Here is a 24153-nt window from a genome sequence, read left to right on the forward strand (position 1 = left end):
CTAAGAATCTGTTTTGTTGTATGTAGCAAAAATATCGACCAAGCCTTCTCCATCCAAAAAACGCTGTTCAGATAAAATGGAAACCCCAATCCCTGAGATGGAGAATAAAGCGACAGAAACTCCTGTGTTTGCTCCTATTGCGCAACTTCCTCCAAATCAACCTGTACGGTTAGTTGGGGAGCAGGAAGAACAAAAGATGAACCAAGATAAACTCGCTATTACTTCTGTGAAGAATCGGATGCAAAGGTTGGCAGAGCAACTATGCCAAAGGGACTCTGGTATGATCTAATTGTGTTAGAATGTAATTGTATATTTTAATGTGATTTGTTTCTTGCTTTCTCTTTTAAAACAATGCTTCATTCAGATATTCAGAATTGCTCTACTGCAGTGGAAGTGGAGAGCAATTGGCCTTTCTGTCTTAATGTTCCAACAACAACTTGCATTTATTTAGCATCTTTAATGTAGTAAATCGCCCCAAGCTGCTTCACAGGAGCTTTATCAAACAAAATTTGACACAGAGCCACATAAGGAGATAGTGGGACAGGTGACCAAAAGCTTGGTCAAAGAGGTAGGTTTTAAGGAGCATCTTAAAGGAGGAGAGAGAGAGAGAGAGACGCGGAGAGCTTAGGGCCTAGGCAACTGAAGGCACGGCCGCCAGTGGTAGAGTGAAAGAAATCGGGGATGCGCAAGAGGCTTGAATTGGAGTTCAGTTTGGCCAGTAGCAAGGCTTGCAGGGCCATGGAAAGTCAGTAAAGTATTATACTAGCGGTCCTCTTTTCTCCTACAGAAGAAACTCCAAGAATTCAGATTGTCATCATTTTAAACATAAGTAATGGCTATGTACTTGCCTTTGAAATTCTATTCAAGTAGTCCAGACTTCCATGTTCAAATTTAGTGGTCTAATAATGGAATTGAAGTACTTAATTGTCTCATAATCTTAAATATTATTAAAAGAACATATCTACTGTTGTTGGTGTGTCCTGGTCCTATGTTAAAGGAAGAAAGAACTTGCATCGATATAGCGCCTTTCACAATCTCGGGACGTCCCAAAGCGCTTTACAAGCAAATTAAGTACTTTTGATGTGTAGTCACTGTTGTAGGAAATGAGGCAGTCAATTTGCGCACAGCAATGTTCCATAAACGACAATGAAATCTATATTTTTATAGGTGTTGGTTGAGGGAAAAATGTTGGCCAGGACACCAGAACCCCCCCCTGCTCTACTTCAAAATAGTGCCGTGGGATCTTTTGCGTTCACCTGAGAGGGCAGAAGGGATCTCGCTTTAATGTCTCATACGAAAGACACCACTTCCGACAGTGCAGCATTCCTTCAGTCTGGCACTGAAGTGCCAGACTGGAGGATGCGTTCAAGGCTCTGGAGCCGGGCTTGAACCCCACGACCTTCTAACTGGGTTAAAGTCCCACATACTGATCAGTTATGATATAATAATTGCAGGTTTATTGATTCAAAATATACATCTGATCCTCTACAAATAACACAACAGAAGAAAAGTCATTAGATGAACAACTTTTTTTTGATGTGTGTGAAGCTTGCATGACTGGTTATTGGGAAAGGTGAGCAAGAAAGATAAATGATGAGTGGCTCAAATGGAAGCAACTCTAGAAGTTTCTGAATTCAAAGTCAACAGGGAGATATTACTTACCTAGCGCGCCTGCCGTTGTGCTGTGGGCCCGTGTGGGATTCCAATCCTGGGCCTCCTTCAGCTGCCGGCGTGCAGTGCTTGCATATCCCAGGGGCACAGTTAGTTCGAAGCGTCCCTGGGATCATGTGGGCCATGGAGAGCCAATCGTAGCAGGGAATCTCTATTCATAGATTTGACAGGAAGACCTGTTAAATCTATGAATAGAGTTCACCCCCAAAACCTAACTAAAACTTCAAATAAATAAAAAAAAAAAAAAAAAAAAAAAAAAAAAATCACATTTTTAAAATAACTATAAATTACATAAATTTAAATTATTTGTTATTTTTTGAAAAAATTAATTACATTTTTTAACAGGGCTAAAAATAAACTTGCCTTCAAAGTATTTAAAAATAATAAACCTGTGGCAATTTTTTAAAAATTTTGCTTAATTCACCACTTCCCTTGTTAAAAGCAGGCCTTGCGACTGCTTTTTAAAAGCGCAGCTGCTAGAGACTTGCCCTCCCGGAGAAACCTGTGGGGGAAAAAAACCCGTAAGTTCCAGACGTATGCTCTGCTTCTCTGGCGCACACATTTGACCTGTGAACCCCTTCCTTCAAGGGAATGGAAGTTCCCGTTTCCAGCGCTTTTGCAGTGCATGCACGAAACCGGCACTCACCCGTGGAGATCTGAATTTCTGGCCCATAATACAAAATCCTTTTTTTTTAAGGTAGCAATACACCATTTTGGCCATTAGAGGGCTCTGTACACTTGCTACTACGAACATCAACAATTTGCACTTTTTAATGGTATCCCTCAAGTTGGGGAATATTGAAATCTTTACAAAGAGGAACACTGGGTGCTCCTTCGATAAAGATGGTAGGGTGATGGGGGGAGGCCACAAAGAACAGAGCACATAGTAAAAGGGAAAGTTAACAAGGACCACTTAAGGGAGAGTTCTGAAGAACAAGGGCATAATGACAGAAGGAATGATCATTGCTTGGCTGGGGGTTGGGGAGCAAGCAAGGGTATGCAACAGCAACCTGGTGAGGAGTTTCTCCTGGTTTCCGTCCCCAGATAATGCACATCCGACTGAGGATTAAGCTTGTATCTTGGCACACTGTGGCACTGTGTTTATGCTCCACAGTGGAACATCATGATGCCATCTGCAACAATATGCATTTTTTTTAAGGCTGCGAAGGCCTTTTGATGACTGGTTAAGCTCATCATTAACTTGGGCAAAATTAGTAGCAGAAACTTGAGGGAACTAACCTGTTAAAACTGTTACTTCTATTTGATCATGGTAACCAAGAGCTAAATACTTTCAGTTCCGATGTGTACTGTAGTAAATGGTCTCGTCAACAGCCACATAACAACTTACATTAATAAGGTGCCTTTAATATAGCAAAACATCCCAAAGCATTTCATACTTGAGGACCCAGACCTGAACTGGAGTAGGGGTGCAAAATTCCAGGAATTTTTAAGAGGAAATTTTCCATGGGAATTTTGAGTTTTTTTTGCACACTGATGGTTTTTGTCTCTGACCCTTATATTATCTTTGTTGTCAAAATAGACATACTGTTCCATACAAATAAAAACAGGCTTTCAAAACTTTATTTAGGTTATAATTTTGAACTTTATTGAACCCCCACAAAAAAGACCCATCTAAAATAAAATAAAAAGAGCGCCAGCTTATTTAGCCTGTATTTTGTCCCTTTGAGTCTTCTACTTATGAGTCTTCGACTCACCATTGCTCATCCTGATTCTCTGGCTCTGACATGTCCATTTCCTCCTCTGTGTCACTGTCTAGCTGTGTGGTGGACACTTCTGCATCTGGCTCAATAAGTTGTAGGTTTGCCCGGATAGCCACCAGTTTCTCCACTCTCTTGTTAGTCAGCCTGTTGCACACCTTTGTATGCATATTCCCAAAAAGTGACCAGTTTCGTTTAGAGGCCGCTGATGAAGGTGGGATTTGGAGCATCATTGATGCAATGGGTGACAGGGCCTCAGATGCACAAAGTCCCTTCCACCAGGTATGTGCACTGATATGCTTGCATGATTCCCAAATCCCGTCCCCATTCCAAAGACCTTGCTTGGTAGAGAACTTTGCCAGACTTCCCAGAACTTTGCCCACGTCCAGATTGAGGTGGCGTGAGAGGGTAGAAATCACACTAAGCGCTGTTGATCTGTTCTCCAGAAAGTATTGGTCTCCCAACATGCTTTGGGTCCAGCATGTATGCTGCAGCATGAATCGGCTTGACACAAAATTCTTGACGCGTCTGTATGAATTGAACAATTGCCTTCTCCTCTGCCTTGAGCAGCAGGGATGCAATGCTGATTTGTTCTTTTCACAGAAATCACAGAATCACAACAGTGCAGATAGAGGCCATTTCAGCCCATCAAGCCTGCACCGACACACATCCCACCCGATCCCCGTAACCCCTACACCAACACCAACACATATCCCACCCTATCCCCGTAACCCCATGTATTTAATCCCCCTAACACTAAGGGTCAATTTATCATAGCCAATCAACCTAACCCGCACATCTTTGGACTGTGGGAGGAAACCGGAGCACCCGGAGAAAACCCACGCAAACACGGGGAGAATGTGCAAACTCCACACAGACAGTCACCCGAGGCCGGATTTGAACCCGGGTCCCTGGCGCTGTGAGGCAACAGTGCTAACCACTATGCCACCGTGCAAATCAGCAAAAAGCCTGAGAACATCTGACAAGACAGCGTCGTCTCCTTCAATCTGAGCAATTGTGGATGCTACTGGTGAGAGTAGTTTAAGGCTGCTAACCACTCTCTCCCAAAACACATCATCCAGCAGTATTTTCTTGATGGTGGTTTCCATATCCCCAGACTGGGATATTGCCATTTCTTGCAGCGACTCCTTACCCTCCAGCAGGCTGTTGTACATTGTGACAACGCCACCCCATCTAGTGTTGCTGGGCAGCTTCAGTGTGGTGTTCTTGTTCTTTGTCGTTTGCTTGGAGTTGTAGGTTGCTGCAACTACCTGTTTTCCCCTGACATACTTAACAACTTGCTTGGCTCTCTTGTACAGAGTTTTCCATGGTTCTCAAACCCATGATGGGCTCAACCTGCGCCTCAAGGACATGAGCTGCGCACCCAATAGACGTAATATGAGGGTAGGCCTCCTCCACTTGAGCCCAAGCAGCCTTCATATTCGCAGCATTGTCAGTAACTACTGCAAAGACCTTTTGTGATCCAAGATCATTGATGACCGCTTTCAGCTCATCAGCAATGTATGTGCCTGTGTGTCTGTTGTCCTTCGTGTCTGTGCTCGTGAAGAATACTGGGAGAGGAGTGGAGACGATGTAGTTTATGATGCCTTCCCCTCATACATTTGACCACCCATCTGAGATAACTGCAACGCAGTCTGCCATCTCTATCGTTTCTTTGAGCTTTCCTTGGACTCTGTTATACTCAGCCTCCAGCAAATAAGTCGACAAAGCATGTCTGGTGGGAGGACAGTATGCAGGGTGAATAACATTGAAAAATCTTTTCCAGTACATATTGGCTGTGAGCATCAGGGGTGAGCCTGTCGCATATACAGCTCGAGCAAGGCACTCATCTGCATTCTTCTGGCTATGGTTATCCATTGTATCAAAGAACCTTCCAAGTGGGCCAGGAGTTGCTGCTGATAAGGAGCCTGATGCTGAATGAGAACCATCATCTTCTTGAATGGAAGCAGAGGAACTCTGGGCTGACTGCTATGAGCTTTGAGTGAAGTTGTTGCATTTGGATAAATGCTGCTGCATCTTCGTGGCATTCTTTACATATGGCTTTGTACAGTGTTTGCACATGTACACAGTCTTTCCATTTTTAATGCCTGGGATAAAATGCTTCCACCCATCCGACGGTAAACGTGGCATTGTTCTATGCAGAGAAATAAAGGGCATTCGTCTGTGTCGAACTGCGGTCGATCAGCACGATTGCAACAGGTGAGTAAATTTTTCCTGATGCTCCATGTGATGGAAGCATGACCTGTGCACGCATGACGCTACATCACCAATAGAGGGAGCTAATCGCTCATCCACTCATCCAACCAATCAGGACACATTTGTTCACAGCCACACACGTAACTTGTAATTATTAAAACGAGCCAAGTAAGAAGATAAACATATATTGATTAAGAAATTCCTTAATAATTAAGATTCCATCTCTGTTAGTAATTTTAAGAGGACCTGTGGGGGGAAAAAATGAAAGAAATACAAAAAAAAAAAAAACAATATTATGCTAGCATGTGCTTTTTGGGCAAAATTTCCAAGCTAAACTTCCCGTGGAAAATTTCCGGCAATTTACCAAAACTTTCCACCCCTTCGCAACCCTAAGTAGGAGACTAATTCAGAGAGGTATTTGAAGGTGCCATTTGAGGTAAGTTTTAAGGATGCCTTTGAAGATGGGAGTGGGGGGAGAATGTAGCAAGGTTTCAGGGAGTATTTGAGCTAAAGGCTTTGGCACATGGCAGAGCGGAAGGAGGGGAATGCACAAGCCAGCATTAGAAGAGCAGAGAGTGGCAAGCAGTGGCACAGGGTTGGAGGAGATTGCAGAGGTAGGTGCGAGGACATAGAGGGATTTGTAGATCGCGATTAGGATTTTGAAGTCAATGCACTGGGGGCGGCATCATAGGTCGTCAGTAGAAGTTGGCAAGGATGGATGATGTGTAAGCGGGACTTTACGCATATTAGTTTTTTGTTAATTCATCCTCGTGATCTGGGCGTCGCTAGTTGCCCTCAAAGGTAGTGGTGAACTGCCTTGAACTGCTGCAGTCTGTGGTGAAAGTACTCGCACAGTTCTGTTGGGTAGGGAGTTGCAGGATGTTGATGAAGCGACGATAAAGGAATGGCGATATACGTCCAAGTTAGGATGATGTGCAACCTGTAGGGGGAATGTGGAAGGGTGGTGTTCCCATAAAGCGGGCAGGAGAATTCTTGTTGCATTATAGTTCATGTAGGTTTGGACCTCACTGGGTTGCTGAAGAGGGGGGCTAGAAAAGTTGAATCTGAAGCTAACAAACAGAAAGCTTATTTCAGTGTCTGTGGAGGGGTAAGGTAGGTATGGACATGGGTGATATTTCAGAGGTGGAGGCAAGACTGGGTGTGGGGTTGAAAGATCAGCTCAAGTCAAACAAGGCTCTGTCATGCAGCTTGAGCTTGAGCAGGCAACCATGAAGGAGTTGGGATCTGGGGCTAAAGCAGAGTTTCTGATGGTAGCCAGACAAGATGGCACTGGACTTTGCAGTGTTGTGCTACAGAGAAGTTTTGTTTTGGCCATGACTTGATATCAGGCAGTCAGACAATACAGCAGCAGTTCTGGAATTGAGATAGACAGTGGAGAGGTAAAACTGGGTATGGTCAGCATACATATGGAAGCTGCCCTCCCTCCCTCCCCTCTGCTTATAGATCAACTGTAACTCAAAGTCCTGTGTTTTAACCTCCTGGTACCGCAAGGATCGGTCCTAGGACCCCAGCTGTTCACAATATATATTAATGATCTGGACGAGGGAATTAGATGTAATATCTCCAAATTTGCAGACGACACCAAAGCTGGGCGGGAGGGTAAGCTGTGAGGAGGATGTCGTGAAACTCCAGTACGATTTGGACAGGTTGGGTGATTGGGCAGAAACATGGCAAATGCACTATAATGTGGATAAATGTGAGGTTATCCACTTTGGTGGCAAAAACAGGAAGGCAGATTATTATTTGAATGGCAATAGATTGGGAGAAGGGGAAGTGCAAAGAGACCTGGGTGTTCTTGTGCACCAGTCGCTGAAGGTAAGCATGGAGGTGCAGCAGGCGGTTAAGAAGGCAAATGGTATGTTGGCCTTCGTAGCAAGAGGGTTCGAGTACAAGAACAAGGATGTCTTGCTACAGTTGTACAGGGCCTTGGTGAGACCGCACCTTGAGTACTGTGTGCAGTTTTGGTCACCTTACCTCAGGAAGGATGTTCTTGCCATGGAGGGAGTGCAGCGAAGATTCACCAGGCTGATACCTGGGATGGCAGGAATGACTTACGAGGAGAGATTGTGTCGATTGGGCTTATACTCACTGGAGTTTAGAAGATTGAGAGGGGATCTCATCGAAACCTATAAAATTCTGTCAGGTCTGGACAGACTAGATGCAGAAAGGATGTTTCTGATGGCCGGGGAGTCCAGAACCAGGGGTCATAGTCAAAGGATAAGGGGTAAGCTATTTAGGACAGAAATGAGGAGGAATTTCTTCACCAAGAGAGTGGTGAACCTGTGGAATTCTCTGCCACAGAGGGTGGTGGAGGCCAGTTCATTAAATATATTCAAGAAAGAGTTGGATATGTTTCTTGAGGCTCAAGGGATATGGGGAGAAGGCAGGGACAGGGTACTGAATTTGGATGATCAGCCATGATCTCATTGAATGGCGGAGCAGGCTCGAAGGGCCGAATGGCCTACTCCTCCTATTTTCTATGTTTCTATGAAGGCCTGGCATTCTCCTTACACACTTTTAACCCTTCTCTTCCCCTCCCTCCCCACTTGCTTTTTTGATGCTACAGCAAAAATTAGTTTGAGGAATATAACACTAAAGCATCTATAAGACTAACTGATTTTAGTGCTTTTATGAAGAGAAGACTTGGGATTAAATGTTTTGAAGACTCTGCTTGTGTATATTTGTAGTGGAGCTTTGTTGGACACGCTATTTGCTTCATTCCAAATCATATAGTGGATGCGCTCAGGTGACATCTGATTCATATCATTGATGTCGATGCTATTGGACTGGAGGATCTCAATTTAAAAAAAATACTGAATACCAAAATACAGGAAAAAATGTGTTGGTCGGGCCCGCAGATACAGCAAACAAATCAGTTGAGTGGATGTGCTCTAAAGGAATCCTTTGACGTGCATTTTTCACTGAGCAAGTTGATTACTTGTAGAACTCCACAGAGGACTTATTGGCCCGTAATTTCCGATAGGAGGCTTCCTGTGTGCGGATGCCTCCTATCGGAAAAAAATTACGCACTTGCCTGAGGGCTCCCGAGGTCCGGACACTTCCGATACTGAGCCTCTCTGCAGTTGAAATGCGCAGGGCCCACATATCCCAGGGGTGCATACGGTTCACAAGGGTCCCTGGGATCATGTGGGCCAGGCGAACCAATGAAAGAAGGGAATCCCCCTTCATACTTTTGACAGGTAGACCTGTCAAAAGTATGAATGGGGATCACTGAAAAAAGACGCTGAAACATTAATTTTTTTTAAAAAATCATGTTTTTTAAAATGATTTAAAATTAAATACATTTTAAACAACTATTTTTCAAAAAATTAAGGTTTTTTTAACGGGGCTAAAAATAAACTTACCTTTTAAAGTATTTTAAAATTATAAATGAGTGAGAATTAAAAAAAAAACTTTTTAATACTCTTACGCCTGCTTTTACCAGGTGTAAGATTTCTAAGGGTTTTCAGCGGGCGGAGGTTCTGCAGTAAGTGGAACTCTCCACCCGCAGAGGCCCTTCTCCAGGGCAGGCGTGCCTGAAACCGGCATTTCCCATACTCAGCGCGTACGCACCCGTAGGCGTCGGAAAATACGGGCAATTAAATCAGAATTGTAGGTGGGATTTTTATGGGAGGGGGTAGAAACTGTCATATCTAAGGGCATGTACTTAATTTGTGCAATGCTTCTACAGTCTGCTCTTTATCTCATCAACAATGACCCAAGGGTTAATGTAGTTTGTTGTGTCAGCTCCCCATAGCACTTGGCAGCCTGAGGAACATCAAAAGTTTGATTTAGTGGCATAGGTTTAATTTTAATTGGACAGAAAATTTTCCTTTTGGAACTAATTATTTAGGTGGTCAGGTCAGAATTTTACTTGCGTAGGTCCATTGTTCAGAAGAGGTGGCAGATTTATTGACAGCAAAGGAAAAACTTGTTGGCTTTATAAAAAAAAATATATATATTTTCTAAAAATTGAAGAACTAAGCTTAAATAAAAGTTCGAACAGTTAAGAAATACAGTCTAAATATATTAAATGGAGGTGAGAGAACAGCTTTTAAAATGTAGATTTTTTTTGTGTTTTTTTGTTCATTTATTGCAATATCATGAAACTATGGCTTTCAGTGGTATTTCTGTAATGGGAGATCTTTCAGTTTCATGGTGTGTGAACTACAGGAAACTTTGTGCTATATGGGACCGAGCTGTTGCCGTTCCCTCAAAACTGCCGGACACACCAGCGCTGATGTTGAAACATACGGAGATTTTCAAAAAGCAACGAAAAGAGAAAAAAGCAACGAAAAGAAAAAAACCTAACGAAACGGCTCCTGATTGTTGCTGGTGGCTCGAGCTTGCCGGACATTTAGCCTCTGGATAACACACAGTTTCCTGTAATTAATAATAAAATGCTGGCTTGGGAAGAACAGAATTCCCCGGAGGTGCTGGCACTGTAATGGTTAAAGGAGAAGGTAATTACTGGGAAAGTACTTCCAGCTTAAAACGGAACCGCTCCCTCATTGGAGACCCGAAACGACAGGTCTCTGCGGAACTAAGGAAATTATTTTAAATTGCAAATATTTCCTGATCTAGAGGACTTGACTTTTTAATTGGATGGGTATGGTTTACATTAGAAACATTCTTCCCTCTAAGTATTTTAAACACTGGTAGTACGCTAGAGTTATATAAATGTACTATCAATATAATTGAATATCTATTCTTCCAAGCATAAAGGAGTTTCAGTATAAACTGTGGTGATAATATTCCCATTTATTATGCCACCTTGGCATTTATAAAATATTTTAATTTAACATTTATTAAATGCTGATTGTAAGCACTACTGCTTAGATAAACTATCTGCCAAGAAGAAAATGCTCAGTAATTACATATTATAAAATAGAATTTGAACTTCCAAAGCAATTCTGTTTGTCATGGTTTGTGTTTTCTTCATAAACAGGTAATGACATTGATTCGCCTGTGCAGTCATGGAAGCCAGCTTCCCCTCCACCTCAGCAGACAGTGAGTACTGTTGAGTCTAAAACTCCAGCTGGAAGGAGAGGACGCTTTGCAAACCTTGCCGCAACAATTAACTCCTGGGACGACGACTTGAGTCACCCGACTATAAAGCGAAACAAGCCACCAGGACAGCCTGGTACTGCTTGTTTACCAGTTTCCCCCACAGCAAACAAAGCTACAGCTACTGGCGACAGTAGCAGTGTTAAACAGCAAGCTACAACGTGCCCTCAAAGGCTTGTAGAAAGCAAAGTTAATAAAGCAACTTCTACTGTTTCACAGGTAGGTGAAGACCTAAAAAATGACTCCAAAATTCTAATAGTGAATTGTGATTCTTGGTACCTCCTTTTTTTGTATTTTTTAGAATATGTATATTACCCGATCAGATTTTCTCGTGTTCCTCTAAATTACTTCTCCTATGGAGTTTGCCTTTAGCTGCTGTCATACCGAATCAAAGTACTTTGCTGTATGATTAAGAAACGGTATAGGTTTATTAGCTAATGTCTACGTGAGAAATATTTTTTTTCTGTTTGACTTTTTTTGAATAAAATAGGTCGCCTGTTTGTCTTTCTGGATAGGAAACATTTTTTTTCCCCAGCCTCTTGAATTTTCTGCAATGAATACCATGCCTTATGTTGAGGTGCAGTTCCATTGGCACCGACTGCCTTTCAGTTTATTCAGGTCATAGTTATTTTTTTTTAAATGCTGGAGCCTAAAAAGTGAGCGTTGGCAGAGTATTTGACTATGGATGAGTGGAATTGGGTTACCCACCACAGTTGAACCTGTATTTATCCTCACTGGGTGCCCACATATGCACTTTCTGACAGGAAACATTTGATAGTGATCAAGAGTGACATCACTAGCTTTTTTTATGTTCAACTAGGAAGCAGGCCATTTGTAGCTCCCTGGTTTAGATCCAATAACTTATCAAACCTGGGACCTGATGGCTGAGTTACATGGTGACTTTGGTAAATCGGCCACAAACGGAGCTCTGCTGCAATGTTAGAAGTATATAATGACTTGGGGACATTGGTGCAGTGCGTTGGGAGTCTGACTTGCTATCCACTAGAGTGGTAAAGTACAGTCGATGCCCAACAATCCCCAAGTGGTCAGCTCCTAGTTGCCCCTTTACTGATGAGCAAAGCACAGGTTCTTTACCACAGTAAGGGAAAATTAGAGGCTTCTTGGCTTAAGAGTGCCATATTCAGAGATTGATAGCAGGTCTCCAGACACTGCTGTGAAATGGGAAAGTAAAAAAGAAAGAAAATCAATTTACCAACAAACACTTAGAAACAATTGAGATTTCTGGAAGTAACGTGTAGCATTATTTGGAGGCAATAGCAATTTAAATTTGTCTTCCAAATTTGAATTAAAATTATGATGGCTTTTGCAGTGTCAGATTTGTGGATGTACATAAATTCTTCTGGCCTTAATTGTCCTGGTTAACCTATTTTGTCAGGGAGCAGTTCGGTCTGCAGTTCATTCACCCAAAGCGATCCCACCCAGTCCAAAGAAAACTGAAGGGCCCAAGTCACCGCTACCTAAAAGGACACTTGCCCAGGATCAAGTCCAGCCTAGTCCAAAGAAAACTGAGGAGGCCAAACCATTACCAGCGAAAGGGGCATTTGCCCAGCATCAGACCCAGTCTAGAGATCAACTAACCAAAGGGTCAGCAGCCCAGGTTCAGCCTAGAGACAATATAACTACTCCAGGTAAGTTGTTTCCCAAAGAATATTAGGATGTGGATGATGAGGACAAAGTTACTGAACCTAATATCCTTTTGCTTATGGAATGCAAAGAACAGCAAGATAAGGAAGATTATTTTGACCTTTTTACACTTGCGTACTTGAAACTGGTTTTCTGGCGTAATTGTTTGTTGTACTTTAACTATGATCTTCAAACATTTTTGTTCCCATCTCTAATAAACCAGTTGAAATGCCCCAATTGCTTCCCTGGCTGAGATAAGTTATCTCTGCATAGACTGGAGATCACATCTGAGACCATCCAATCTGTAGGACACTGGATAATGACTGCCTACTGTCCAATGTAGTTCTGTGCCATACAGACCATTGAGGAAAGGGGCAAGAAAGCTACAATACCTGATTTAAATAAAATAATTTCCTTTTTAATGTGGTTCCGCGCATAGCTAACTTCAGGATCGATACTACAAATTTCTAAAATGTGATCAATTACTTTTGAGCAAATATATGCTGTGCAACCATAGATTTTTTAAATTTTATTTTATAAAAAAAACCTTCACTAGTTCCTATACATTATAGTTTGATTCCTGCACTTGCAGTTAAATTATTTCTGTTTAAAATTACTATTTAGAAAACTAAGCTTAGAAGCAAGCAAAGTATTTGGAATATTGCCGCACTTGGACAATTGAGATGACTCCTTTAATCCCCAAATATGTTGTAGGTGGTACAGGGGTCAAGTCTTTCCTGGAACGTTTTGGTGAGCGTTGCCAACAGCACGGTGTATCAAGCCCTGCTCCATCCACTCCTGGACAGAGAACTTCCAGCGTTACTCCCAGCACAAAAGCAATTCAGGAGCAGCTTTTTAAACAGCAGGAACCTTCCGCTACAGCAAATCTAACTCAGCAACTTAAACAGGTCTGGACTTGAACTTTACCCCAAGATCCATTCTGGGCTCCTAGATAGACAACCTATATTTTGATCTGTCTCTGGCTCTGCTTAAAAAGAAAGACTTGCATTTATATAGCAACTTTCACGACCTCCGGACATCCCAAAGCACTTTACAGCCAATGCAGTACTTTAGAAGTTTAGTCACTGTTGTTAAGTAGAGTCCCACAAACAGCAATGTGATAATGAGCAGTTAATCTGTTTTAGTGATGTTAGTTGAGGGATAAATGTTGAGCGGAATACATGGGAGAACTCCCCTGCTTTACTAAAGAGTGTCATGGGATCTTTTGCATCTACCTGAGAGCAGACGGGGGTCTTGGTTTAACGTCTTGTTTGAAACATGGCACCTCCAACACTGGAGTATCGGCCTAGATTATGTGTTCAAGTCTCTGGAGTGGGACTTGAACCCACAACCTTGTGACTCAGAAGCTGGTAAGTATATGAACAGCCCCACAGTAAATTATTTTACCCTACCCTTCCATTCCTGTGGGAAAGTTCCAACTCTCCCCTTGTTGCATGGAGAGTCACAGGTGCCAACTTGTGCTTTTCTAGCAGGCTTTAATACTGCCATATCTTAAGCTGGAGTAATTATGTTAACTAATTTCATGCTTATGGTTCTGTTAATACAGACTGCCACTATAGTGAGTAGTTGCAACTTATTTGCACCACAACTAAATTTTAATTAATTTGTTTATTTTAAACTAGAATTATGAGTTTGAGTGGTATCATTATATCCTATCCAGCTTGTATTCATTTCTGAACTTAAAGGACCATTTAAAAAGAAAAGTCTACATCAGGTTTATGTATTGTTGACATTTTCATTATCCAAAACAATATTTGAAACCAAAACTTTGAATTTCCTGCTTCACTCATTTCCCCCTTCTTCCTTACCTTCAGTCTTGTGTTATTTTCCTGTTGTGATGAGCTTCTCAATTGCACTTGCATTTTGATTAATTACTTCTTTTAGAAGTTCAGTTTCTAAGTGGACAAATGTAATAGTGCAGTGCCAGGCATGCTCATGTGCTAGAAGGGAAAGAATGGGTTTGACAAGCTTAATGGGAGATTGATGAAGCTTCTTACCTCTACTTTCAGTGTAGAATGAGTACTTGCAGTGTAATTTTGGGAATTTAAGGCAGAAGATTGCATTAGTTGATAAAAAATAAAATATACCTCTTTTTTAAATTCTGCTTTCTTAACTCATTAATAACTCAAACTTGGGTTGTGTTTTATGAATTCTGGCTGTATAAGTAGTCACGATTTCCTTAATTATTCAGAAACGGTTTTCAGTTCAGTACACAGCATATTAAATATACATTTTGCCAAGCCAGAATAATCCCTTTTCATAGTTTTGCTGTTGTAATTGTGTTTCAGGAGCGGGAAAAAGAGCTGGCTAATATTCGCAATCGTTTTCAGAAGGGCAACTTGTGGAGTGCTGATAAGAAAAAAGAAAATTGCTCCTCCAAGCTGCCTGAGGTATGTATTTCTCCCTAATAAACTGTAATAATATAAACTAGTGACTTCTTTAGAAACCTGCACAGTGATGAGAAATGCTTTGAATCTTGTTTCGTTCCACTCCACCACCTTCCCTAGAAAAGAAAAACTACATCTCGTAGCCCTCAATGTAGTTTGAAGTTGGGAATAGTTTGTGCAAGCTAAGTAAGAGGGACAAAACAGCATAATAAGTTCAATTGAGGCAGTTTACATAGACTAATTTAGTCGTGTATCACATCTAGGCATTTGAAGCTTGTTGGGTGTCTGTAATGCTTGTTTGCAATGCTTATGGATGCTTGTTTTCAATACGATGATTAGATAAAGGGATTGTTATCTCTTAAGAAATTTGTGTATATGCTTAGAAACTTGTTCAAATTCAAGATCAGGACTCTTATGGTTCCAAAAAAAGTCTGCATAACAGAACTGAAGGATTTTATACTTTGTTTTAAACAACAATAACTAACTTGCATTTATATAGCACCTTTAGCTTAGTAAAATGTCTCAAGTCACTTCACGAGCGTTATCAAATGAAATTTGACACCAAGTCACATAAGCAGATATTAGGACAGGTGATCAAAAGCTTGGTCAAAGTGGTAGGTTTTAAGGAGTAGCGAGGATTAGGGAGGTAATTCCAGCGTCTAGGGCCTAGGCAGCTGAAGGCACAGCCGCCCATGGTGGAGCAATTAACATTGGGGATATGCAAGAGGCCAGAATTGGAGGAGCATAGGGCTCGAGGAGGGTACAGAGATAGGGAGGGCCGAGGCAGTGCAGGGATTCGAAAACCAGGATGAGAATTTTAAAATCAAGGCGTACTGAACTGGGAGCCAATGTAGGTTAACGAGCACAGAGGTGGTGGTGAACGGGACTTGGTGCGAGTTGTGCAGCATAATTTTTGTTGAGCTCAAGTTTATGGATAACAATGTAGATTTGTGAATATTATATGCTTTATTTTGTCTCAATTACTTTCACTAGCTGAAGGTAATAACTTCCAAATCAGTTTTCATTAAAATTGGTCTCTTGTCTCTCCATCCTGCATAACTTGCATTTCAAAAAATTAATTATCAGCTGTAGATTTAATTGTAACTTTCTATTAAAATGTTATCTAAAATTAACAGGATCCCTGTTCAATTTTCATTGTTACCCAATTGTCTGCTTGGTGACGTCTGACTTTTGCTTTTAACTTCAGGCCTATTCAAGGCAGATATCATCTGATGTAGTAAGAGCGCCAAAAACCCGTTGTTGTCTTCTAGCAAAACAGTCACATGAACATTGCCACTCTTAACTCCTTTTCCTAGCACAATAAATCCACCGTATTGAATGGTTTATATAAATGAGCCAGTAGAAACATACAGCATACATCACCTGGTTTGGGGTGGGGTGGGGAAGTGTATATATTGTGATGCACAAGGTATCACAATTGTATGGGACAGGCTGGATGGACCAGAGGGACTTTTCCTGTCTGTCATTGTTCATGGCACTGATCTCAGTTTTGAGAAGTTGCCATGTATTCCTCACAATTGGAATAAACTTGTATTTCATTACTTCTCGCATTATGTTCCTAACCTTTGTCGTACAGATAATGGAAACGTACAAAGAAGCTAATCACCCATCCTTTCTTTAACTTCAAAATAGAATTCTAGTGATCCTATCCTTAGCACCTCTGAGCAAGAGAGTGCAGAAGTTCACAGATCCCAGATGAGTGCTCTACAACGCCCGCCTCAATCGACATCAGAACCAAATACAAAATCGCCACTGAAACCTGCATTAACAGAGGCGCTTGAACCTTCATCTGTGAAAATATCTAACACCGAATCTGCAGGTACAAAGGTCTTATTCAAAGAAATTAGTTGTTTTGTTACATATTTAATTTAATTTGTGCTGAGAAATGGCCAGTGAAACTATTGGGCACGAGGAACAAACCCCAATCACATCCTTGTGCTCACCCCAGGATTTCTGCCACTTAGTTAAAATACAAGGCTACGAAATCTGGGAAAAACAAATGCACGACTTGATGATTGTGACAGGGTGTTTTAAGAAGATAGAGACCACTGTGATCCATCTGGCCAGTCCCAGTGTCTAAGGAGTATCATACCCCACGATGACTCTCATTCCCTTCCATCAAATTTTTCGCCAGCTATTTATCCAATTCTGCCTGATCCTATTAGTCCCTGCTGCCTCCTTGGGCAGTTCATTTCATGCATTCGCCACTCTCTGTAAAGTCGCTAAATCGAAACTGTCTTTTCATCATCATCCTTCTAAGTTTGAGGCTATACACTCTTGTAGAATCTGACTGTGCTAAACTTAAGGACATTTATCTTGCCTATACCCTTTAGAATCTTGAAAACTTTCAATAAGATCACCAATGAGCCTTCTCTTTTCTGGTGTAAACATTCCCAATTTCTCCACCTTTTGTAACTCGGGTGCCTGACAATCACCATCATTTTACTTGTCATTTGCTGCACGATGTCCAGTGTCTGGATGTTTTTCTCAAAGTACGGTGACCAGTATTGTAATCCGTACTCCAGGTGCGCTCTGTAAAAACTCAGAATCCATTCTGAAGATTTGTACTCTGTTCCTTTAGCTATGCAGCCCGAGTTCCTGTTTGCTTTCTTTACTGCTACCTAACACTATGCTGATAGCTTCAGAAATCTGTTCATCAGGACCTTCAAATCTGTCTCTGGTCATGTCCTGTAGAACAATACCATGTTGTTTATAAGCACTGCCACTCTTTTTTTTTCCTTTCCCAATCTCATTACTTTGCATTTGCCTACACTGAATGAAATCACTTCCTTGTCAGCCCAGCTCCCTAAGCTATCCAGATTTCTGTATTTGATCAGCCTGGTCCCTGTTTGCAGTTTTTCCTGTTTTGGTACCATCTGCAAACCTGTAGAATTTTGTTTTCGCACACCCCTCCAAGCCATTTGTGTATATTTTAAACAGTAGTGACACCTGAGGCACTCCACTAGTAAACCTCATTCATGGATCCAGATATTTAACCATGCTTTGCTTCCTCTACTTCAACCAGTTATTTAACCATGCTTTGCTTCCTCTACTTCAACCAGTTATCGATGCATTTCAGAGGCACTCCACCTATCCTTTACCTTCCAATCTCTGGTCCAAGGATTATCCCCACCTCTGCCCTCTTGATTCCTTTTCAATTGGAGAGTTGAGAACTTCAATAAATATCAGTTTTATACTTGCATGCAATGCCTTTTTAAAGTTTTAACAAAAAATTGCACCCAGTCATAGTTACCATTTTTACTCTATTTTTGAAGTTGAGATGCTGAAGTATGACCTTTTCATGCTTCTTGCTGCTCACTGAGATGAATGGGGCATTTCCTCTTCACTGCTCAGGCATAAAGTGATTTTTATGAACTTAGAAAGCATATTGCATTAGCATTTTTTTTCCAAGGAAATCCCCAAGGTGATGATTCCCCTTTATAGCTAGTGATTTTAAAGTTTCTTGTCTATATATTCTAAAATAAATGTAAAGTGGATACATTTAGATCTAGATCCCAATTAAGCCATTTAATGTACAGAAAAATGGAATTCCCTTTGTGTTTCAAAGAATGATGAAACGTGCATATGTGCCCGCAGTACTGTCCATACATTTGAACACATGCACACGCCCAGTTCCCAGTCTTTGGGAGGTGTTGAGTAAAGGGTTGGTGCTTTTTTGCATGGATAAATTGATGAATAAGGCTTCATACTTGCCAGAGCATCATTGGCAGAGATATGAAATCAAACAGCACAGAAGGTGGCCATTGGGCCCATTATGTCTGTGCCAGCTCTTTGAAAGAGCTATCCAATTAGTCCCACTCTCCTTTTTCCCCAGAGTCCTGCAAAATGTTCCTTTTCAAGTATATATCCAATTCCCTTTTGACATTTACTAGAGAATCTGCTTCCACTACCTTTTCAGACCGTGAATTCCAGATTGGAACCGCTCGCTGCGTAAAAAAAATTCGGAGAGTATGGAGATTATTTATATGGACTTCCAGAAGGCATTTAATAAAGTCCCCCATAAGAGACTGTTCACCTAAGGTTGAAGCCCATGGAATTGAAGGCAAATTATTGAGCTGGTTAGGAAATTGGCTGAGCTGCAGGAGACAGAGTAGGGATAATTGGCATGTACTCTAATTGGCAGGATGTGACTAGTGATGTCTCACAGGGATCTGTGTTGGGGCCTCAGTTATTCATTGTATTTATTAACAAATTAGATGATGGGATAGAAAGCCACATATCCAAATTTGCTGATAACACAAAGAAGGGACGGCATTATAGGCAGTGTAGCTGAAAGCATAAAATTACAAAGAGGTACTGATAAATTAAGTGAATGGGGGAAAAACTGGCATTAATTTCAGCATGGGCAATGTAGGCACTTTGGACCTAAAAGGGATAGAACAGTGTACTTTCTAAATGGTGAAAAGCTAAAAACAATGGAGGTCTCTCTTTGGGGTCCAGGTGCCATGAGCAGGTACAGAAAATAATCAAAAAGGCTAATGGAATGCTGGCTTTTATATTTAGAGGACTAGAATACAAGGGGGTAGAAGTTACGTTGCAGCTATACAAAGCCCTGGTTAGACCACGCGTGGAGTGCTAGGGGGAGTTTTGTGCACCACACCTTGAGGGAGTGCATCATATGTTTACCAGAATGATACCTGGACTCCCAGGGTTAAATTACAAGGACAGATTGCATAAACTAGGGTTGTATTCCCTGGAATTTAGAAGGTTAAGTGGTGATTTGATCAAAGTTTTCAAGAAACCCTCACAACATTTAAGAAGCATTTGGATGTGCACTTGAAATGCCATAGCATACAAGGCTACGGGCCAAATGCTGGAATATGGGATTAGATTAGACAGGGCTTGATGGCCGGCGCGGACACGATGGGCCGAAGGGCCTCTATCCGTGCTGTATTACTCTATGACTCTACTCTATGACTCTATTAAGGGGAACAGATAGAGTAAATAGAGAGAAACTATTTCTGCTGGTTGGGGAGTCTAGGACTAGTCTAATAATTAGAGTCAGACCTTTCAGGAGTGAAATTAGGAAACACTTCTACACACAGTGATAGAAGTTTGGAACTTTCTTACGCAAGCAGCAATTGATGCTAGATCAATTGTTAATTTTAAATCTGAGGTTGATAGATTTTTGTTAACCAAAGGTATTAAGGGATATGGAGTTATATCGCAGATCAGCCATGATCTAATTGAATGGCGGAACAGGCTCGAGGGGCTAAATGGCCTACTCCTGTTCTTATGTTCATCTCCCCTCTGGTTCTTTTGGCAATTATCTTAAATCTGCAAGCATTTTCCTTCCCCATCTTCTTTTGATCTGGATAGTCCATGATGTAAGACACCAGGGGAAGGAGATAAAGTGGAAAAATCAGTAGAGCTTGTTACTTGACTTAAATAATTTAGGAACTCTTGTAGGGTTTTACAAACTGATCTTTCAACTTGCCTAGGATTTTGTGCCTTTTATTTGGATCTCAACGTATATTTTATTTAATTCTGATAGTTGCTTCCAGTGAACGAAACATGAAGGAGGTTCCAAGTAGTCCTGCCAAATTAAGCCCTTTCAAAAAGGTGACCGTTGTCTCTGAACGACTGAATGTCACAGAGAGTACCTCAGTTAATGAAGAAAAGAGAGGTAATGATGAAAGAAGTACTGGTACGCCGCTACCATCTAGCCATTTCTGTTTGAGGCTGTAGTATTTTGCCTACTGATTGCTAAAAATGACTTCTGGGATTTTGAGTAAAAACAGTTCCTAGCAATCAGTTGCACTAACCTATATTTTGATAGTGAGCTGTCAGTACCAGTTACTGAAATACTTAAATTGTCTGCAAAACATAAATATTGCTATAGTATAATGAAAAGTGGAGTGATAAGGAAAGAAAAAGACTTGCATTTATATAGTGCCTTTCATGACCTCAGGATGTCCCAAAGCGCTTTTCAGTCTAATGAAGTATTTTTGAAGTGTAGTCACGATTGTATTGTAGGAAATGTGGTAGCCAATTTGTGCACAGCAAGGTCCCACAAACAGCAATGAGATAATGACCAGCTAATCTGTTTTTAATTGTTGGTTGAGGGATAAATATTGGCCAGTACACCACAACTTCCCTGCTCTTCTTCAAAACAGTGCCATGGATCTTTTAGATTCACCCGAGAGGGTAGATTTGGCCTCCGTTTAACATCTCAGCCGATACACAACACCTGCAACAGTGCAGCTCTCCCTCAGTACTGCGCTGGAGTGTCAGCCTAGATTTTGTTCTCGAGCCCTGGAGTGGGAATTGAACCCACAACCTTTGACTCGGGTGAGAGTGCTACCACTGAGCCACAGCTGATTCGCACTTGAATAGGTACTTTCAGGTACTGATCTAGGCCACTCAGTATGTTTCTGGCCAGACAACACCCATAGTAGTCTTGAAGAAAATTAGATAAGCTTGCGCACTATTGCCTACAAAGGAAAGCCTCATCAAAGTAAATAAAATATTTTAAATGCCACAGATAAGATCAACCCAGAGTATTAAGTAAGCCAGGTAAGTAGGACCAGATGACTAAAGTTAAACAGATATTGGGAAGAATTTCTTCATTCAGTCTTAAATATTTGGAATAATCTGTGAGACATGGTAGTAGAGGTAAATGTTCAAAATCTGATATATACTGTGATGTGAGAGTTAGAGTACTTGGATGTGTTTTGATGGGCTTTAATTTTTCTTTATTCTTGTGTTTCTTTACAAAACACTGACGAATATCAGAACATGATACTGATTGGTTGTTGACTTAAAATGCTTTTACATTAAAGGCACTAAATATGTATGTTGGTGTGGGAACTTTACCAGTATAATGATGCAACAGCTGATTACTGAAATGGAGATTATGTTCCTGCCTACCCCCACACTTACTTTACTTTCATGAAAACATTGATTCATCTGGCCTCCAGTAATTTGCCCCAAGTAGCAATTCTTTACATGTGAACCTAGTGAGTGTGGGCAAGCTATTAGAGCCGAGCCTTATCCAATTTGGCTGACATCCTCAAAAGCATGCTTTTTCAGCAGATGCATGCTTTTCCTCAGTGGTCATTGTATAGCAATTGAGATTGGAAGCCTTGTGAATTCCCCATCCTTTCCCAAATCCATGCCCACCTTTCCCGGAACTCCATGTTTGAATCCCTCCAATCAGGTTTCCGCCCCCTCCACAGTACTGAAACAGCTCGTATCAAAGTCACTGTGACCGTGGTAAACTATCCTTCCTCATCCTTCTCCACCTATCTGCAGCCTTTGACACAGTTGACCACACCACTCTCCTCCACCGTCCAGTTGAATGGAACTGCACTTGCCTGGTTCCATTCTTATCTATCGAATCATAGCCATAGAATCACTTGCAATGGCTTCTCTTCCCACTCCTGCATCGTTACCTCTGGTGTTCCCCAAGGATCCATCCTTGGCCCCCTTCTATTTCTCATCTACATGCTACCCCTTGATGACATCATCTGAAAACACATCAGTTTCCACAGTATGCTGATGACACTAAGCTCTATGTCACCACTACCTCTACTGACCCCTCCGTTGTCTCTGATTTGTCGCACTGCTTGTCCAACATCCAATATTGGATGAGCAGAAATTTCCTCCATCTAAATATTGGGAAGACTGAAGGCATTGTCTTTGGTCCCCACCACAAACTCTGTTTCCTGACCACTGTTTCCATCCCTCTCCCTGGCAACTGTCTGAAGCTGAGCCAACTGTTGTGTTTGACCCTGAGACGAGCTTCCGACTACATATCCGCTCCATCACTAAGACTGCCTACTTTCACCTCCGTAACATCACCCGGCCTTAGCTCCTCTGCTGCTGAAACCCTCATCCATGCCTTTGTTACCTCCTAAATTTGACACTTTCAATGCTCTCTTGGCCGTCCTCCCATCTTCCACCCGCCATAAACATGTGGTCATCCAAAACTCTGCTGCCCGTATTTTCCGCACCAGGTCTCGTTCATCCATCACCCCTGTGCTTTCTGACCTACACTAGCACCCAGTCTGACACCGCCTCAATTTTAAAGTCTTCATCCTTGTTTTCAAATCCCTCCATGGCCTCGCCCCTCCCTATCTCTGTAACCTCCTCCAGCCCTACAAGCCTTGGAACTCTGCGTTACTCCAATTCTGGCCTCTTGCGCATCCCCGATTTTAATCGCTCCACCATTGGTGACTGTGCTTTCAGCTGCCTTGGCCCTAAACTCTGGGATTCCCTCCCTAAACCTCGCTACTTCTCTCTTTCCTCCTCTAAGGTGCTCTTTAAAATATCAACAGGATTAGACAAAGTCAACATAGATTTTTGAAAGGGAAATCGTGTTTGACAAACCTCCTGGAGTTTTTTGAAGATGTAACTGGTAGAATAGATAAGGGAGAACCAGTGAATGGTCAGAAGGCCTTTGATAAGTCCCACATAAGAGGTTAGTGTGCAAAATTAAAGCACATAGGATTGGGGGTAATATACCGGCATGGATTGAAAATTGGTTAACAGACAGGAAACAGAGAGTAGGAATAAATGGGTCTTTTTCGGGGTGGCAGGCGGTGACTAGTGGGGTACCACAGGAATCAGTGCTTGGGCCCCAGCTATTCACAATATATATCAATGATTTGGATGAGGGAACCAAATGTAATATTTCCGGAGACACTGAGCCCTCGTTCTAGACCCCGCAGCCAGGGGGAACATCCTCCCTGCATCCAGTCTATCTAGCCCTGTCAGAATTTTATACGTTTCAATGAGATCCCCTCTCATTTTTCTAAACTCTAGTGAATACAGGCCTAGTCGACCCAATCTCTCCTCATACGACACGAAACTAGGTGGGGTTGTGAGGAGGATGCAAAGAGGCTTCAAGGCAATTTTAGACAAGTTGACAAATACATTGCAGATGCAGTATAACGTGGATAAATGTGGGCAAATACATGGCAGATGCAGTATAACGTGGATAAATGTGAAGTTATCCACTTCGGTAGGAAAAACAGAAAGGCAGAGTATTATTTAAATGGCGATAGATTGGGAAATGTTGATGTGCAAAGGGACCTGGGTGTCCTTGTACACCAGTCACTGAAAGCAAACATGCAGGTGCAGCAAGCAGTTAGGAAGGCAAATGGTATGTTGGCCTTCATTGCAAGAGGATTTGAGTACAGGAGCAAGGATGTCTTACTACAGTTATACAGGGCTTTGGTGAGACCACACCTGCAGTACTGTGTGCAGTTTTGGTCTCCATACCTAAGAATGGATATACTTGCCATAGAGGGAGTGCAGCGAAGGTTCACCAGACTGATTCCTGGGATGGCAGGACTGTTGTATGAGGAGAGATTGGGTCGACTAGGCCTGTATTCACTAGAGTTTAGAAGAATGAGAGGGAA

General features: G+C 41.8%; 1 protein-coding gene across 2 annotated transcripts in view; it reads left to right on the forward strand.

The window, feature by feature from the left end:
* anln (anillin, actin binding protein) overlaps positions 1-24153 on the forward strand; it is a 97782-nt gene that overhangs the window by 18807 nt on the left and 54822 nt on the right. For both annotated transcript variants that reach the window (XM_085988960.1, XM_085988961.1), the window contains exons 3-9: positions 27-278; positions 10576-10913; positions 12091-12343; positions 13053-13246; positions 14648-14749; positions 16400-16586; positions 20283-20414. In XM_085988960.1, the coding sequence (XP_085845086.1) occupies positions 27-278; positions 10576-10913; positions 12091-12343; positions 13053-13246; positions 14648-14749; positions 16400-16586; positions 20283-20414 (1458 nt within the window). The remainder of the gene's footprint in view (positions 1-26; positions 279-10575; positions 10914-12090; positions 12344-13052; positions 13247-14647; positions 14750-16399; positions 16587-20282; positions 20415-24153) is intronic.

Source organism: Somniosus microcephalus, chromosome 5, assembly GCF_052327205.1.
Source record: "Somniosus microcephalus isolate GS21.2 chromosome 5, FLI_Smic_1.0, whole genome shotgun sequence".
Lineage (NCBI taxonomy): Eukaryota > Metazoa > Chordata > Chondrichthyes > Squaliformes > Somniosidae > Somniosus > Somniosus microcephalus.